The 17,386-nt window shown below is 44.5% G+C and overlaps 1 protein-coding gene across 1 annotated transcript; it reads right to left on the bottom strand.

Annotated features, from left to right (window-relative positions):
* Positions 1-2,760: 2,760 nt before the first annotated feature.
* SLC1A4 (solute carrier family 1 member 4) lies at positions 2,761-16,846 on the bottom strand. The gene is made up of 5 exons (XM_026653168.2): positions 16,007-16,846; positions 11,876-12,109; positions 10,994-11,188; positions 8,895-9,029; positions 2,761-5,990 (listed from the first exon to the last, which is right to left on the bottom strand). The coding sequence occupies exons 1-5, from the start codon at positions 16,375-16,377 to the stop codon at positions 5,756-5,758; spliced, it is 1,170 nt and encodes a 389-aa protein (XP_026508953.1). The 5' UTR covers positions 16,378-16,846; the 3' UTR covers positions 2,761-5,755.
* Positions 16,847-17,386: the final 540 nt, after the last annotated feature.

Here is a 17,386-nt window from a genome sequence, read left to right as displayed (position 1 = left end):
GCCCCCCCACAAATCTTTGCCAGAGTGCAGGGATTTGCATTTCCTCAAGCCTGGAATAGGCTAATGGAGCACTTCATGTGTTGAAATTGTGTTTCAGACTCACTCCTTGCAATGCTTCCGAGGCACGAACAGCGACTCACACACACAGGTGTGGCTTCGTACTGTGCTGTCTCCATTTGCAGAGGGAAATGAGGAGAGAGGGATAGATTCTCTTTTTTAACCTAAGGCCTCTTTACATCATGCTGGAAGTTTAAACAGACATTGAAGTCCCAGTGCCAAATTGTTGTAAAGGAGTCTTAGGGCAGGTCTACACTACCTCTTGAGTTGATGTAACTTACATCGCTCAGGAGTGTGAAAAAGACACACACCCTCTGAGCGGTGCAAATGACAGCGACCTAGGCACTGATGCCGACATAGCTTCCGCCTCTCACAGAAGTGGAGTGATTGTGCTGATGGGAGAGCGCTCTCCCATTGACATAGAGCGTCTTCACCAGACACACTACAGTGGAGCAGCTGCATCACTGAAGTTGCGCCAATGTAGCGCTTCTAGTGTCGACCTAGTGTAAATGAGAATCTGGGTCAGACAAGTTAAGTGATTTGAGTCAGTGGCAGAACTGGGACTAGACCTCAGGGGTTCCTGGCCACCAATCCCATACTTATCTCTAGCCCACCCTGCCTCTCACAGGCTGTCTCTCTGAACCAGAAGCATTCTCTCCCGTAGTACATCCCACAGCGGAATCACAGCAAACTGACAGACTTAATTGGGAAAAGGGCCACACCACAACGTCATAATAAAAACAGCAGCACTTTGGAACTGCAATATAAAGATTGCTCCTCACACTGACAGCCTGAGCGATGTTCAAAGTACCAGAGTGAAACCCACAGGTCCCTATATGCTGACACCTGCTATCCAGAATGGGAAGAGACTGTCTAGGAAGGAGTACAGCAGAAAGGGATCTAGGGGTTATAGTGGATCACAAGCTAAATATGGGTCAACAGTGTGATGCTGTTGCAAAAAAAGCAAACGTGATTCTGGGATGTATTAACAGGTGTGTTGTGAGCAAGACACGAGAAGTCATTCTTCCGCTCTACTCTGCTCTGGTTAGGCCTCAGCTGGAGTATTGTGTCCAGTTCTGGGCACCGCATTTCAAGAAAGATGTGGAGAAATTGGAGAGGGTCCAGAGACGAGCAACAAGAATGATTAAAGGTCTTGAGAACATGACCTATGAAGGAAGGCTGAAATAATTGGGTTTGTTTAGTTTGGAAAAGAGAAGACTGAGAGGGGACATGATAGCAGTTTTCAGGTATCTAAAAGGGTGTCATAAGGAGGAGGGAGAAAACTTGTTCACCTTAGCCTCTAAGGATAGAACAAGAAGCAATGGGCTTAAACTGCAGCAAGGGAGGTTTAGGTTGGACATTAGGAAAAAGTTCCTAACTGTCAGGGTGGTTAAACACTGGAATAAATTGCCTAGGGAGGTTGTGGAATCTCCATCTCTGGAGATATTTAAGAGTAGGTTAGATAAATGTCTATCAGGGATGGTCTAGACAGTATTTGGTCCTGCCATGAGGGCAGGGGACTGGACTCGATGACCTCTTGAGGTCCCTTCCAGTCCTAGAATCTATGAATCTATGAATCCTAAGAAGGACTAGAATACTCCTGTTTATATAACTTCTTGGACTGTTCGAACTAGGAAACTTTACATACTTCCCATTACAGAGGAAGCCTCCTACCCAAAGCAAAGGCAGGTTACTTGAAGTCTCCAAAGAACCTCTACCCGCTGAACAACAATGTGGCACTCTCTTCTCTGATGTCACACTCAGAAGTGCCAGCCACTTCTGCAATCAGTATTTGCACGAGCGTTGCTGGCTGGAATAGGCTGGTGAGGTCATACTGTGGAAATAGCGCTTTGTGGAATAACGTTTCCAGGAATGATATCAAGAAAACAATGGTCTTGTGTCAGAGAAACCCACCACTAAACCAGAGAGTCTGAGATAGCTGTGGATAACCTGGTAGATCTTCTAATCCCACCTATGGTCCCTCTCTGCCTCCCCTCTCACTGGTATAAATCAGTAGTAACCTCAATGAAATCCATGCAGCTGCACCAGTGCTGAATAGGGTTAAGTGAGGGCCTTAGCACCTAAACTATGCCGTTATCCATGATCCTGGTCCCTGGCTCCCTCCCCTTAGAGAGTGCAACCACAGGAAAGGGAGGGCACAACCTCAGAAGATGCCATAGCACCCTGGAGTCTGTTGAGGGAGGGCTATCTTTCAACCCCTGTGGAGTACGCTGGCTCCAAGGAGAAGGGACAGCAATTGCCCCTTCTGATTCTGATTCACACAAGGGAACTGGTATATTAATGGAAGGAAAATCAATTGACTCAACATGTTTTCAGCCTGGAGACAAATCAAGGAAGGGACCAGTGAAATTGTACAACTCAATTATACACATTCATGCAAAGGAATTGGAATTGTTTACAGATCGTATCAATATTTCAAAGAAATCCTGGTGATCTGTGCTGGCAGCAGTACAGATGTGATTGGCTTTATTGGCCTGGCTGCTGAGCACACACAGCTGCTTTGTCTGCCAACATGCAGTCCCTTTGCCACAGCTTCTGTAAAGTGCTCTGAAATACGGTGTTCTTTGTGTAATACGGTCTGGTGCATCATAAGTACTATAGCCGAATACCAGGCCAGTCCTACACAATAAGAACAGTGAAGACGCTTCAAGGACCTTTTATATAATTTTTTTGGTAATGATGTTATTTTAAGGACCTGATTTAATGTCAAGTGAAGTAAACAGAAAGTTTCTCATCAACTTAATTGGGTTTTCGATCAGGCCCCATGTTACAACAAGGACAGCTGCTAAAATGTACAATCTCATTTGCATTAAAGATACTATAACCTTGGATCCATTACAATTTTGCATAGTACATGCAACTCAAAGAGTACAAACAAAAGGAACACCCAAGTAGAAATGACAACGCCATCATATAGGACTGCACAGTGTTTAAGGCAAGTAACATCATGTATAAGAGCAGACAATGAGAAATATTACTTATGACAAGGATTATCAAAAGACATGTGTAGTTTGACTAGCACTGAGAAAGTGATTTTCCAGGGAATCTCTTGGATGTTTCTTGCTACATTAGAATAATGAAAGGACTGGCTCATTTTACAAGCTTAAAATAGTTTTGCTACCTGCAAGATTCCAGATTTCTTGAACATTTAAGAAGAATGGTCCTGAACAATCTTGTGGTCCATACAAATCCTCTGGCACTTTTTTGCACAAGCAGGAGTGTTAGCCTTGGTTAAATTCCAACTCCAGTAATTGGCCTACCTCCCTCAATGTAACTAACACAATGTGCTTTATATGAGGCGCCATCTAAAATCTATCCAGAAACTGAAGCTGGTGCAGAATTCCGCAGCTCGCTTGTTACAGGGTATGTCCCATGGGGAACACATGACACCCGTGCTTTTGGATCGGCCCAGGCAACCTATTAGGTCCTGTGTAGAATCTGAACTATGCGCTTTGCCCTATAAGGCCCTCAATGGCCTGGGACCTAATGAACACGCTATGCTGCCACAGTTGGGACTGTGGAATAGGGACAACTGGGTTGGCACCCCAGAGAGAGGGGGCAGGGTATTCTGTCAGGGGCCTGCCAATCTAAGAGTCGTACCCCACGTTGGTCCAAAATATCCCTAGTGTATTGACCTTCAGGACAGGCGGTAAGGTCCCTTTTGTGTTCCTGAGCTGAGAGGAACTGGGAGGAATCTTACGGGGGATTGTAAGATTGTGATATTACTGTCAGGTGCTGGGTGGTGAGCACAGAGTCTCTTTATACCACTGTCTTTTTAAAACGAGTCAAGGAGTGTCGTGTGCTCGTTTTTTCTGAACATGGGTTTAAATCAAAGGAATAAATTCTATGTGCAGTTTCAGAGCTGACTGACTCATTCCTCGCTTCCTATCTTAAGCACGTGTGTAGCATTGCTGTGCACAATTCATTTCACCTCACAGGTGGCTGCGTTTCATTGGTGTGGGCTGTGATCCCCGTGTACACCTTGTGTAGCAGTTGGTAAAGGAAGACTAAGGGAGAGAATTGCTGCTTTTTACCCAGGGTAAACGTTCATTGCTGAGACAAGCCAACAATAGCACAACTGCTCCCCTCTGTTCCACAAGCAATAATCATGCTAACCACGCCTGGGAGGCTCACATGGAGAGGAGCCGGGGCTCTGCATTGCATTGACGGGTGAGGAAAGGGAAGCCCCACCCTTTGAACAGTGTTCATTCTGGGGCCCTGTCTCTGTGGCAGTCTGGCCATTGCTTTCAATGAGCCGTGGCTCTGGCCCTGTGGGGGCAGTGTAGAAGTCAGGGAGCAGCTGGTTCAATTTCAGGCAGAATACCCTGTAGGAATTAAAACTTGCACCATTAAGTCCTGGCCTATGGCTTCTTCCACCTCCTGTGGTAAGAACGGACACGAGAAGAGTGAACTGCTACAGACAAGGGGTCTAACAGCAGCACAACCGTCAAGCTGGCTCTGCTGCTCGAAGGGACAGGGACACCAGGGCAGCGTACAAAGAGGGGGAGGCACAGCCGTCCCAAGAGCCAGCAGGATTAGCAGGAATCACTGGACTCCTCACGCCTTCCCCTCTCATGCCATCAGTAGTCCCTACTCTGGCCATCCAGGGGATAATGCTTTGGATTTTTCATCAGTTTCCCCATTTTGAGTTTTGAGATTCCTTTCTCGTCTGAGAAATGTTGCTTGGAAAAGGATGTGTCCCAGGACATCTGACTTGAGCCATTAAAGAAACATGAACAGTTTCGAGGGGCAGTAGATGCACGTGTGTGTTTAGGTGCGTAGAGCTGAAGTCTTTGTCACTCAGTGTTGTTATAGACAATTCTCTTGTAGACACAGTTATACTGTAACTTGCTATAGAAGTTCTCAGCCCAAGTGTAATTACTTTGCCAAAACTGGCTTAAAATTGGTTTGTCAGTTTTAAATAGGGAGTAAAGCAGATCTTTTGTCTGCATCCAATCTTTGTTATTTTAGAGTTTAAAGCTGTGGGGTTGATTTCTGTCACCGAAAGCTAGGAGAATAGAGAGCGAACGCTGCCACAATGTCTGCTTCCTGGGGATGTTTTGATAAAGTTGCCTGGCAATAGAATGAAGATCAGATTCCTCTGAGCTATTAATTTGGATTTTAAAATGACTGGTCTTCAGTATTTATTTGCTGTAATGTGTGCACAAAGGACAAGGAGGGTGTGTGTGTTAGAAATGCACTTTCTATTTTCCCACTTGATACTATTAAATAGGTGTTTCTGAGAAAGTACTGGTTCCTGCATAACATTACCCTGCCATTTGGGATCCCCTAGTTCTCAGACCTGTTTGTGGTGCAAATTCCATCTACAACCAGTATGTCCTCTCTGTTAGCCTCTTTTCCCCTCCCCATGGACTTTTACTAATAAATATCTTTTTAACCCCCAAAAAGAATCCTTATTGGTACTGTTGTCATATACATGTATGCATGTACACACACCACACACATACCTGTGTTGTAGGAAACATCATAACATCATTATGAAGTGATTGCTCTCTCCAGGGAGAGATAGACAGACATACGCCTAACAAGTCTGTAGCTTCAAATCATTGCCACTGAAACTCAAAAGGTGAACACACAGCTAGTCCCTAACAACAGTGCAAATGGTCTAGCATGTTAACAAGGCAGCAGTCCACCTGTTTGCAAGTTTTTCCCGAGTTCACAGTACTGATTCTTTTGACTCTGGCTCCGCAGTGCTGGCTGGGGTGGGGACTTGGTTCCTGTGTGTTACCAGAGGTGATGTTTCCCCTTCAGATTTGCAGTTGGGAATCGCTTCTACATTGACTTCAATTAGCTCCTGCTCTTTCACCGTCTTTTCTTTTTGATTCAGATAATGAAGGATACCTGCTCCCAGGGCATCTCCTTCAACGTTCACAACAGTGGTAGTTCGGTCCCTGGTCAATGGCAAAAGCACATAGGCACCCTTTTAACTTAAGCAATACAATTCAATACATGGGGCCAAATTCATCCCTAGTGTAACGCCACTGAAGACAATGGAGACAGAAGGAATACTCGTGGATTGACAGGGGCATTAGCTGTTCTCTATAGGTATCATCATAGTTTAAGTATTATAGAAATGTAGCGTGTTTTATGGGTGGCTCCAACTATTAGCATTGGCTGTTCTCAATCTCTATGCTTCCTCTGCAGCTGCCAGTGTAACACTTCACCTCTAGACAGGGGGGACACAAGGGATCTCCCCTGAGACAGATGGGCTTTCTCCACTATCCCACTGCTTCCACTTCCCTCCCTCCACACCTGTCTCCACCAGCACAGGAAGAGAGAGCCCTGAATCCATTCCTGACCTTGAGTCCCCTGAATGGCCACTCATGGCCCACTGCTAGTCTTCCATCACAGAGGTGGGGCAGGCTGCCAAGTTTGGATATGGATGAATTGGGCTCTTTGTTTTTAACTGAAGGGAAGCCTGTAATATCTACATCACCCAAAAGCTCAGCGAGCACATGTGGGGGCCCTGTTCCAGGACGTAGACAGGCTCTGTTCATGCCTTTCCTTCTCCCCCACTGAGCTCCTTTTCATTAGTGCCTCTGTCCCACTGGGCCCAGCTTTTCATCCAGCTTTCACTGGATTGTTTCACTGCCTTTGCTCCATTCCTTTTCCGGCCTCCTCTAAGCGCAGTGAAACCTGGCGATGTTCTAGCCTGAGTCAGACCTTCCACCCCATGATGTCCAGGTGAGTATGAAATCAGGCACAAAGGGTTCCCCCATCACTAGTGCTGCTGTCTGAGCTTTGGCACCATGTCCCATCCTGCTGCCCCTTGGCCATGCACCACAAGCGAATGTGACAAGGCTACAGTGTAATGGAAGGAGGTTTCCGGATCACGTTGTCGCTCTGAAGTGGGAGAGAGGATTAAAACAACGGCTATCTGCTAAGAACAGGCACATTTCTTCCCTCTCTGCTTTGGGACCTCACTCAGTCTGCTCATGGCCTAATTTCACCATGTGCTTAACTTGTGACTTGGTACTACTTGTTTATTCAACGCTTTGCAATAAAATGAGTCACAAGGTTACTTCCCTCCCGCCCCACCATCCTCATCATTATAACCACATCAGCTGCAACAACCAGGCTGCTTCCCGTGTAGTGCTGACAGCAATGCATTGCTGTGTACTACGAAGGGAAGGGGACTGTGTGGAGGAGGCACGTGATACTCAGAGAGCGCAGTTTAGTCCTCAATGAAGAGTGGGCTCAGAGCCATCCAGACGTAGAGGGAGCACGGGGAAGCCCTATGCACCACGACTCCTGCAGCTCCCAGGCCCACAGAGGACGGTGCAGCCACTGTCACACCCGTCAGGAAGGTGCGTCATGTGGCCACATGTGGAGGGAGGGGGGTGGGGCTACTGCTTTGCCTCCTCCCACAACCCCTTTTAAAGTGGCTAGTGCCCTAGGTGACAAGGCCAGTGCCTCTAGGAAGCACAAGGACTGCGACTATGGCTGGCCCTGCACAATGAGGACAAAGTGGGTGGGGGTGAGGTGGGAAGGAAAAATGATTGTTGCCCTTTTCTCTTGCCTTGTGCATCCAACAATAACCTGGGCCAAGGATTTGTCTCAATAGGCTTCTCCAGCCAATGGTCTTGACTGCAGACTAGGTCAGCGCACTGTAAACCTGTTATTTCACTAGCACTCCCAGGTCAGTGTTAAAGTACTTTAATGTTAGGCTTTCTAGGTTATTAAGATTGATTGATACACTTTCTGGCCATCGGGGCACGGAGGGGTTCAGAGTCAGTGGGTGAAACTTTGCTGTAGCTAGGCATGGGCACCAATTGGGGGGAGTTCACAGGCGGACAGCAATGATTAAAGGGGGTAAGAGGTTGGTTGAGTGGAAAGGCGAAGAGCCCCATTTTGGATAGCTCAGTTAAAGTGACCGGAGAGCTATCTACACCTCTCAGGTATTCGCAGATGGTCCCCATGTCACTTAACTGAGCTATACAAATGGAGGCTTTTAACCTTTCCCCCGAGAGAGGAGTTATTTAGGGCGGTACAAGAGGGTAAATCTAAGAGTCACGAGAAGAAAGTTAGGCTGAATAGCAGGATCAGACTCTTCACGCTGGGATCTGTTAGGCTGTAGGATAATTTCCCCTGATTTCAGAAGGGAGATTTGTCTTGGTAAGAACTGAGCAGAACTGAATAAGAACGTCAGAATTTGGGCCTTATCTGGCCCTTTCCAACAGCAAAGAAAGGAGAGGTGCAAAAAATAGCTAACTAAACTCCTGATGAAAATTGCTCCTGTCCAATAACATGTTCATGCAGCAATATCAGCTCTGTCTTCTGATCACTGCTTGTCCCCTGACTCCACTCTTCTGCCAATGTAGGATTGTTCCCAGTCCTTTGTCTAACCTACTTTTAAATGTCTGAAGCAACAGGATGTGTACTGCTTTCCCCAGGAGACTGTCGCACCGCCTAATGAATCCAATGCTCAGGAAGCTTCCTCCATTATTCAGCCTCAGTTCTCTTTTTCTTCCATCTAATTTCTAGCAATACCCTTTGTACAGCTCTAAATAATTCCTCTTAAGGGAACTAGCATCTATGGGAATTTCATCTCAGCAAAGATGAAGTACAAGTTGAATAAGTACTTTAGGATCTGCCCCACAGTTCTTATTTAATTGAAACTGAATTATGTTACTCTTGGCCTTTTCTGGTGAAGAGAGAGAGAGTGTGTGTGTGTGTAAACTCGATATACAACTGTGAGATTTGCGTTTTTATTTTCTAGACTATTGCTTTTGTTCCCCAAGTGCTGTGCTTCCAATTACATATGCAGCAGCAGATATATATTACACAGTACTTACACAATCCAGTCCACTGCTAATATCAAGGATACATCGTTGGTGGGAAGTCCAATGGCCTCCAGGATAATAGCAATGGTAAGAACTCCTCCAGCTGGGACTCCAGCCGCTCCAACGCTGGCTGCAGTGGCAGTCACACTGAGAATGTTTTCAAACACGCGTTAGTGCAGTTTCAGTAACACACTCATTCAATGGTTACGGTGCCTATTTTCCTACAGTGTCAATTTTAACCAAAGCAAAAGGAGGGGGGCAAATGTAACTTCTTTCTCTACAAATTCTTCCGTATCGGGCCATGTATTCTGCAGATGTCCAATAATAGAAATTAATACTGTTGGGTACTGAGTGCTGTTATTCTGCAAGAATCAAAACTAGCTATCCAAGTAATGACTCTGCTGCGAATACTACCAGTGTATTTTCAGATGAGCAACGTGCATCACGGTGTATCTCTACTATTTACATGAAAAATGATAACAGCAATCAAAGTGTGCTGGATGCTTTGCAGTCAGAATTAGATCTGTTCCTGCCCAGAGGAGTGTAAGGCCTGGTCCACACTACCCCCCCACTTCGGACTAAGGTACGCAAATTCAGCTACGTTAATAACGTAGCTGAATTCGAAGTACCTTAGTCCGAACTTACCGTGGGTCCAGACGCGGCAGGAAGGCTCCCCCGTCGATGCCGCGTACTCCTCTCGCCGAGCTGGAGTACCGGCGTCGACGGCAAGCACTTCCGGGATCGATCCGGGATCAATTTATCGCGTCTAAACCAGACGCGATAAATCGATCCCAGAACATCGATTGCCTGCCGTCGGACCCTCCGGTAAGTGTAGACGTATCCTAAGTGATCCAAATGGACAACATGCAGGCAAAAGAGCAAGGGAAGGAAGCAAATAACAGGAATAGGGATGGCTGGAAGGAAGCGGAGCACCCAGAATATGTCCCAGGGATGTCTGCGGAATGCAGAACGTTGGTGGCTTAGGGGTGTTAAAATGATTTGTGAGATCACTGAGGGATTTTGGAGGGTCTTGGGGAGGGATCTGAAGGAGGAAAAAGACGGCTCATGGTATATAGGGTATTTCAGGTGTGGAAGGGACAGCCCAGCATGAGGGTGCTTGCGGGAGAAGGTATTTGATTAGCACAGGGATGGGTGCAGTATTGATAGACAAACAGGAGGGCACAAAAGGAACATGTAAAGTGATAGGCGGAGTAAAGGCTCCGAACAAGGCAGTCATGGAAAGCTAGGGATGGGACACAGGCCAGGGCAGAGGCACCCAGCACGTGAGGGCAAGGCGTATGAAACTGACACAGAAGGCGATGTGGAGCGGCCAAACGGAGCGCCAGGGGAGCAATGTGGTCAAAGTGCTGCATGCAGATGATGAACTCAAGGGCAGCATTCTGGATCGACGGGAGGGCAGCGGCATGGGCACTGGAAAGGCCAGAGAAAGGGAAGTTACCGTAGACAAAGTGGGAAATTATCAAGGCAGGGAGGAACACAGCTATTAGCAGTGAGGACGGGAAGGAAAGGACAGGGTTTGGATTGGTTGTAAAGAAAGAAGTGACTTATTGGTATCCAAACACGAAAGGTAAAAGAGAACAAGGGGTTAAGGAGGATACGGAGGGCAGGGGCATAGGAGAGGCCATGGAATTACCTAGCTTGTTGGCCAGAGGATGGGGAAAGGGGAGCTTGAGATGGAGGGAAGAGTTCTGCACAAATGGTGTTTTTGAGATGTTCAGTATCCATTTAAGATTCAGATCTAGCCCTTAATCTCCAAATCTATCAAACCTCCCTAAATTCCAGTACACGTCAAAACGAGATTTATAAAGCTTGAAAGACTCCTTTTGTATTGTTGGATAATATGTTCCACAGCAATTTACAGACTGCAGTTCAGAGGTCTGGTTTGGGTTGTCCTGGAGTCTCCAGGAATCAAAGATTATGCCATGTGATGAAATCTCCAGGAATACGTCCAACCAAAATTGGCAACTGTAGGTCTGGAATTTGAACTGCTAGGTATTAAAAAATGATTTGTGTTTAAAAACAGAAAGACCCCAGGCTTAGCATGGCATTTGGGGGCCAGGGAGATGTGGTTTGAATCACAAGCAACTTACAGAATAGTAAAGATCTGTCCAGCATTGAGGTCAACATTATTCAGCTGAGCAATAAACACAGCTGCCACGCACTGGAATATGGCAGCTCCATCCATGTTCACAGTGGCCCCAATAGGAAGGATGAACCTACTGATCCTCTTGTCTACTCCATTGTTTTCTTCAATACACTTGATCATTGATGGGAGAGTAGCTGAGCTAGAAACAGACAGGAAATAAGACAATCATGGAGCAGTACAGTCCTATCCAACCCAGTGCATAAGCTGTCAGTTTATTAGCATTTTTATTATTTCCATAGTACTGCTACATAGAATTCTAGGCCAAGATTTTCAAAACTAACTAGTGACTTTGGGTGCCTGACTTGAGATGTCTTAAAAAGGCCTGATTTTCAAAGGGCAGGTCGGGGGTCAGTACTTTTTGAAAATCGGGACCTTTTATAATGCCTCAAATTGGGCACCCCAGATCACTAGTCCCTTCTGAAAAGTTTGGCCAAGAGTAATGTATAACTATTCTCAGCAAGAGCACAGCTTGTTTGCGAAGTGGTGTTGCCTTCTTCCTTGGTTATGGTTAGGAAAGAGATTTTCTTTGCTTTCCCATTTAAACAGATTCCCCAGTCCCACACACCGTGTCGCTGAAATTGTTGAAATATGGGCTGCACATCACTGCTAATAATGGCATCAATATTGCAAAAGCTTATGCCCGGATGTATAGTTACCCATCCTGGTGTCCCCCTGGCATCAGTGGGAATCTGTAAGGGGCATACTGTACACCTAACCACAGTCCTTTGCAGGATCAGGGCCAATATTTGCATCTGAAACTTGTTCAAATTAAAACATGGATTTAGCATACCATTATTCCATATCAGAAACAAGCACAATAGCATACCTTGAACAAGTGGCAAAGGCTGTTGCGAATGGTGTTATAAGTCCTAAGAGAAAGCTGAAAGGATTTTTGCGTGTGAATGCAAAATATATAAGCGGCAAAATGATTCCTCCATGGATGACGTGACCCAGAATTGAGGCAAAGATGTATTTTCCCAGGCTGGTTACCAGAAGGACAATATCTTCCATTTCTACAATCTTGCTTCCAACAAGGAATGTAATGCCAATAGGCACATACCTGCATAAAGAAAAACAAGGGTTGTCTTTCATTAATATTAAGCAAGAGGAACAAGCCTTAAAAAAGACACAGACCACTTTCATTTTTAGGGACCAAATTCTTCCTGCCAGGAAACCTGTGTACAGCACTCTGCAGTAAATTCCATGCCTCCAGAACCACAGAATACACAGGGCCATGTGCTCAATACACTTATGATAAACAAATTTACAATGGACTGAGTTCTCTCTTGGTTGCTAAAGGGGATGTTGTCAGCCTGGATAAGTTGTCATTGGCCCCTGGCCTGAAAGAAACATCCAGGAAGGCTGTAAGTTTCACTGCCGGGAGTGGAGATGGTGCAGGAATGTTGGCAGAAGCTATCAGGGAGATTGCATGCCCATAGGAGAGAGTGCAGGAGAAGATGTCTATTGTGGAGTTTTATTCCATCAGCGAGGGTGCCAGGTTAGTTCCTGAAGCTCAGAAAGCACAGGGCAAGTCCAGGGAAGGCATTTAATTCTAGTATTTGTCTACAACAACAGAGTGTCTGGAGTCTCACTCAGGCCTATAGCTCTATACACACAACAAATCTTCGGACATCAATAATTTGTTTGTGGTTTCCTTTGTCAGCAACAGTTTATAGTCCTCAAAGGGAGCTCCTTGGGAGCTGCATTTAGGCCCAAAACACGTCTCCAGCTCAAGGAGCCTTGCTATGTGCTGGGGAATTCCCTGGAGACAAAGAGAGAAGAAATTCTCACCACAGCACAGCAGCTACTACTCCAGTTTCCAGGCTTACTCCAGTCCCTGGGCCCCCAAAGTAACAGCTGGTGGATCAGAATATGAGTAGATCCACTGACATGTCCCTTCCTCTTCCATCCCACAATCTGCCCCGGCCCTCAGGAGAGAACCAATGTCACCTCTTGTACAGCGCCCCAGTCCTCCCCCTGGTCTGTGTGAGCAGCAGCTCCCCTTCCTTGGCTGGTATGATGAAGGCTTCCCATCTTATTTCAATTTACTTTAACCACTGGCTGACAACAGCCCTTAAAGGTTTGGTGGTTGGGTTTGGTTCACAGAAGGGGAGGAGATTCCAGACACTTCTTATCTTGTAAGAACAGTTTTGCCCATCCCTAACTATTACTCGAAAAGTGTGAGAGATTTGGGATAAATATCCGGAGGACACTGATAGCCTTAGAGAAGGAAAGAGGAGAAGTGAGAATTACTGTACATTGCCATGTCAGGCTCAGAAGCAGTCCAATAATCCACAAAGAAAAGGATTACACACAGCTGATTAATGTGGAGAGTTAGCTTCATAATGAGCTGAGTACAAGAACCACTACCTATCAGTTTTTGATAGCCTAGGAATTACACTCCAGAGTGAAAGCCTTAAGCTGCTTTGAGACTTTTAAATTTAAATCCCTAATGACAGAAACTAATGTATTTATAAGGTCAGATATTTTGTTGAATCCATTCCATTTCTTCAGGGGAAGAATAGCAGTTCAAGTGAAAAAACTCACCTGTCTGGATGTATATACATGGAGTTAGAAAGGGACAGAGCATAATTTGAGAGACTTCTTGAATGGTTACAGGTTTCAGAGTGGTAATCCTGATTATCACTACAAAAGTTTTTTTTCTCCTGCTGATAATAGCCCACCTTAACTGATTACTCTCGTTATAGTTGGTATGGCAACACCCATTTTTTCATGTCCTCTCTGTGTGTTGTGTATCTTCCTACTGTATTTTCCACTGCATGCATCCGATGAAGTGGGTTTTAGCCCACGAAAGCTTATGCTCAAATAAATTTGTTAGTCGCTAAGGTGCCACGAGTACTCCTCGTTCTTTTTTCTTGAATGATTGTGGTTCTTCTCTACAGCAGTTTCAGCAACTAGAGTAACATGCTATTGGCTAAGCATTGTTTGATTGGGCTTGGCAGAATGATATTCCCCATAGACAGTTTAACAGTTTGGGTTTCTTACATAAGATGTAACCTCCAGCACTTCAGTATACAGTACATAATGAATGGCAGGCATGACATTTGGGGCTCTGGTTTGGATTTCACTTAAACTGGTGTAAAACAAGTTACTCTTCCAGCAGAGTGGTTTTAGAAACATGCTTTGAAACTGCAGAACTTTTCAGAGGTCTTTGCTAAGTATGAGTTGCTCACTGTGAAGAGTCATAACCAACCTATCCATGTGGACATCGAGTCTTTCAGCTGGCAAATCTGATCTAAAATTAACACCGTCTCTTACCCCATCAATAATTGCACCTTAGATTATTAAACCTGGAAGAGTGTTTAAAATTCCACTTTCTTCTTTCCACTGTTTCTTTACTTCTTGTTTTGCTCTCAGCTTAGACAATGAAAAACAAATCAATGGATTCACTTTTACTTTCCTTTATAGTCTTAATGTTGCACTGGTCAAGTTGCAACTACCACATGGGAATATTTACTTTTTAAAAACTTAAATAAAAAAAAACAGATTTCCACTGGATTAAAATATATATAATCTTGGAAACATTTATGATTGACCTTAGCTTTTGTACAATGTTGGGACAAATGAATTCCAGCTATCTTTCACTGTAATTGTACTTATGGTTTTTCATTTCTATACTTTGGATAGTAGGATAGTTAGTTCTCCTCATACTTTAGCAGGGATCTAAAACTCTCATGGCAAATGTCACGCAGAAATGTAGGCATGGACTCCAGAGAAGTGGGTGAAGGGGAGGTCCCACTAATTACAACTCTGTAGAGGAGATAAAATAAATTATCATCAGAGGTTCGGCCTCCTTAGAAAATACATAGGCATCCAGCAGATGAGGGTGCAGGGCTGTGGAGGGCTCTCTGGGAGATTAGGAATGTTAATGAGATGTTGGTTTGTAGGTAGGGTTGCCAAGCCTCCAGGATTGTCCTGGAGTCTCCAGGAAGTAAAGATTAATCTTTAACTAACGATTATGTCATGTGATGAAACCTCCAGGAATATGTCCAACTAAAATTGACGATCCTATCTGTATGTTGAAAGTATTGGCTCCCACATTCCCTTCCCACCCAGGAACGTGAAAGAGGTCTTTCCTATATGAATTGAGACCTAAGATCTAAGGTGAAATCCTGGCTCCACTGAAGTCAATGACAAAACTCCTGTTGACTTCAAATAGGGTCAAGATTTTCCCCTATTTTGTCACTCTAATGGGAACTACTAACTACTCTTGTTATATGAAGGGACTGAGGTTTTCAGTTGTGTTTTGTCAGTTCTGTAACCAAGCACTTCTTCAGCAGCAGACATTCATTGGAACCCAAATAATGTTGTGTTATTGTTAAACGTCTTCTTTTTTCTGCGCGTATTGCTATAGCTTAGTTTGTATTCAGGGCCTGAGTTTCAAATAATCACAAGATAAAGGAATGAACTAAAATATGTGATCACAACTGTGCACCTAGTTTGCATGTGCAATTATTACAACTGCGCATGCAAATTGGGGTTTTGCGTGTACAAATTCCCAACTTGCTTGTGCAGCCACAGTAACATCACATAAAATTAGGCATGTAATTGTGTTCTCACCCAGGTTTCTGATGCTTAGAAAAAATAGGGCTTGATTTTCAAAGTAATCAAAATTGAGTCCTGCAGCTGATTCCTAGAGGACTGTCTGTCATTCTCAAGAGACAGCCTACGGTGCGAGCGACCTTCTGCCTACTGCTCATGTGCAAAGAAAGAGGCTGCATTCTTTATTTTCGAGAGGCAACACTGATAAACACAGGAGAAAATATAGTGGGCAAAACAGCCATCAAGTATCAGACTCATTGCATGGATGGAAGGCCACTCACTCTTTACTCTGGTGATGGATGTGGCATCAAAAACCCAGCTAGGCAGGTAAAGACAGACATTCCTAAGCCAGGAAGCACTGCTGTCATGTTAACGTATTTACAACCACACTTACCACATAATCCAAGACACCAAGACCATAGTTGCCTCATTGAATGAGTTAAAGAAACGAATCAGTTCTTCTCCTTCTGGGCCAAGCTTTTTCAAAGCTACTCCCAAAACCAGAGCAAACAAAACCAGTCCCAGAATATTCATCCCTTCGATCTCTGTGCCAATAGGGATCTGTGATATCAAAATAAACAGCATGTTTGTTAGGCAGCATACTGATGTGGAATTGAATAAAAATGAACCTCTTGTTATTTTGCTCTCTAAGTCTGAAGTCAGTATGGCAGAACCTCCCAAGGAATGGAAAGGGACATTACGCAAAGCCACCCAGCAACACTGTAGAGGAAGTAAAAGGGAATGTGCTTCTGTTTCAGTATTCATGGGAACTAGTTAAAATCTGATCCTGCAGTCCTTGTGCATACAAACTTCCCCGTTGACTCCAGTGGTAGTTATGCAGGCATCAGGGCAGAAGGACTGGTACAGGTCAAAATGGTGACAAATCACTCATGGTCAGGACAGAACTAGGGCACCAGTTAAAGGTTAGAATGTCTCTTCTCCATGGCCCTGAAAGGGAGCATGGTCTGTAAGATATTTCAAGTATTGAAGCTACTCCTATATTTTTGTAAAACAGGTATCAGCCATAGCTAATTACCCATCTCTACTGATAATACATAGCATTATTTTGTGGGAGGAACCAAAACCTATTCACGCTTATTCCACCTCCTATAATAACTCATTTATGCAAGTCTAGACCCATGGTTTGCTATTGGTTAGCTACTGATACATTCTACAGGTGGTATTTAGAAAAAAGGTGGGAAATAGCGAAAAATTCTTAATCCATCTTTCTCTGTCAGCACCATCAGACTTAGGCGGTGCAGATGAAAACATGCTTCATGTTCTCAGAAATAGTTCGGCTAATTTTGCAAGTAAGAGGATAACAAAACTGATCTAGCTTTTCACATAAATGAGCTCACGATGTGCTGACAAGCGCTCTCTGCCAGTCCTTTTGAACTCATTTCCCTAGAAGAACAGTGGACTTGTTTGGCGTAATAACAAAATAGGATCTGACTGAGTGCTCTCATGGCTTAATAAAAATATAATCGTTTTGACAAACCATTTTTTCCCATTGGCAACACATGCTTCTTAATATCCCAGGTTGTTTTATTAGCTCATCTAAGCATAATAAAAGATTAGATCAGTGACTTACAGAAGGTTTAGACTTCTGGCTAGTTGAAGTAGACATCTTCTCAACACCAGAAAGATAAATATATTCCCAGATAAAAAGTTTAAAATGTAGAATAAATGTAGACAACAATTCAGAACACTGATGCACTTCAAATAAAACCAGCAATTTTAAGAGAGAGAATCCTTGTTTGAAAAGTGGCGGAGG

The sequence above is a fragment of the Terrapene carolina genome, unplaced genomic scaffold (assembly GCF_002925995.2).
Source record: "Terrapene carolina triunguis isolate 2854851 unplaced genomic scaffold, T_m_triunguis-2.0 Scaffold132, whole genome shotgun sequence".
NCBI classification, from domain to species: Eukaryota; Metazoa; Chordata; order Testudines; family Emydidae; genus Terrapene; species Terrapene triunguis.
This window is presented reverse-complemented; position numbering and strand designations above follow the sequence as displayed.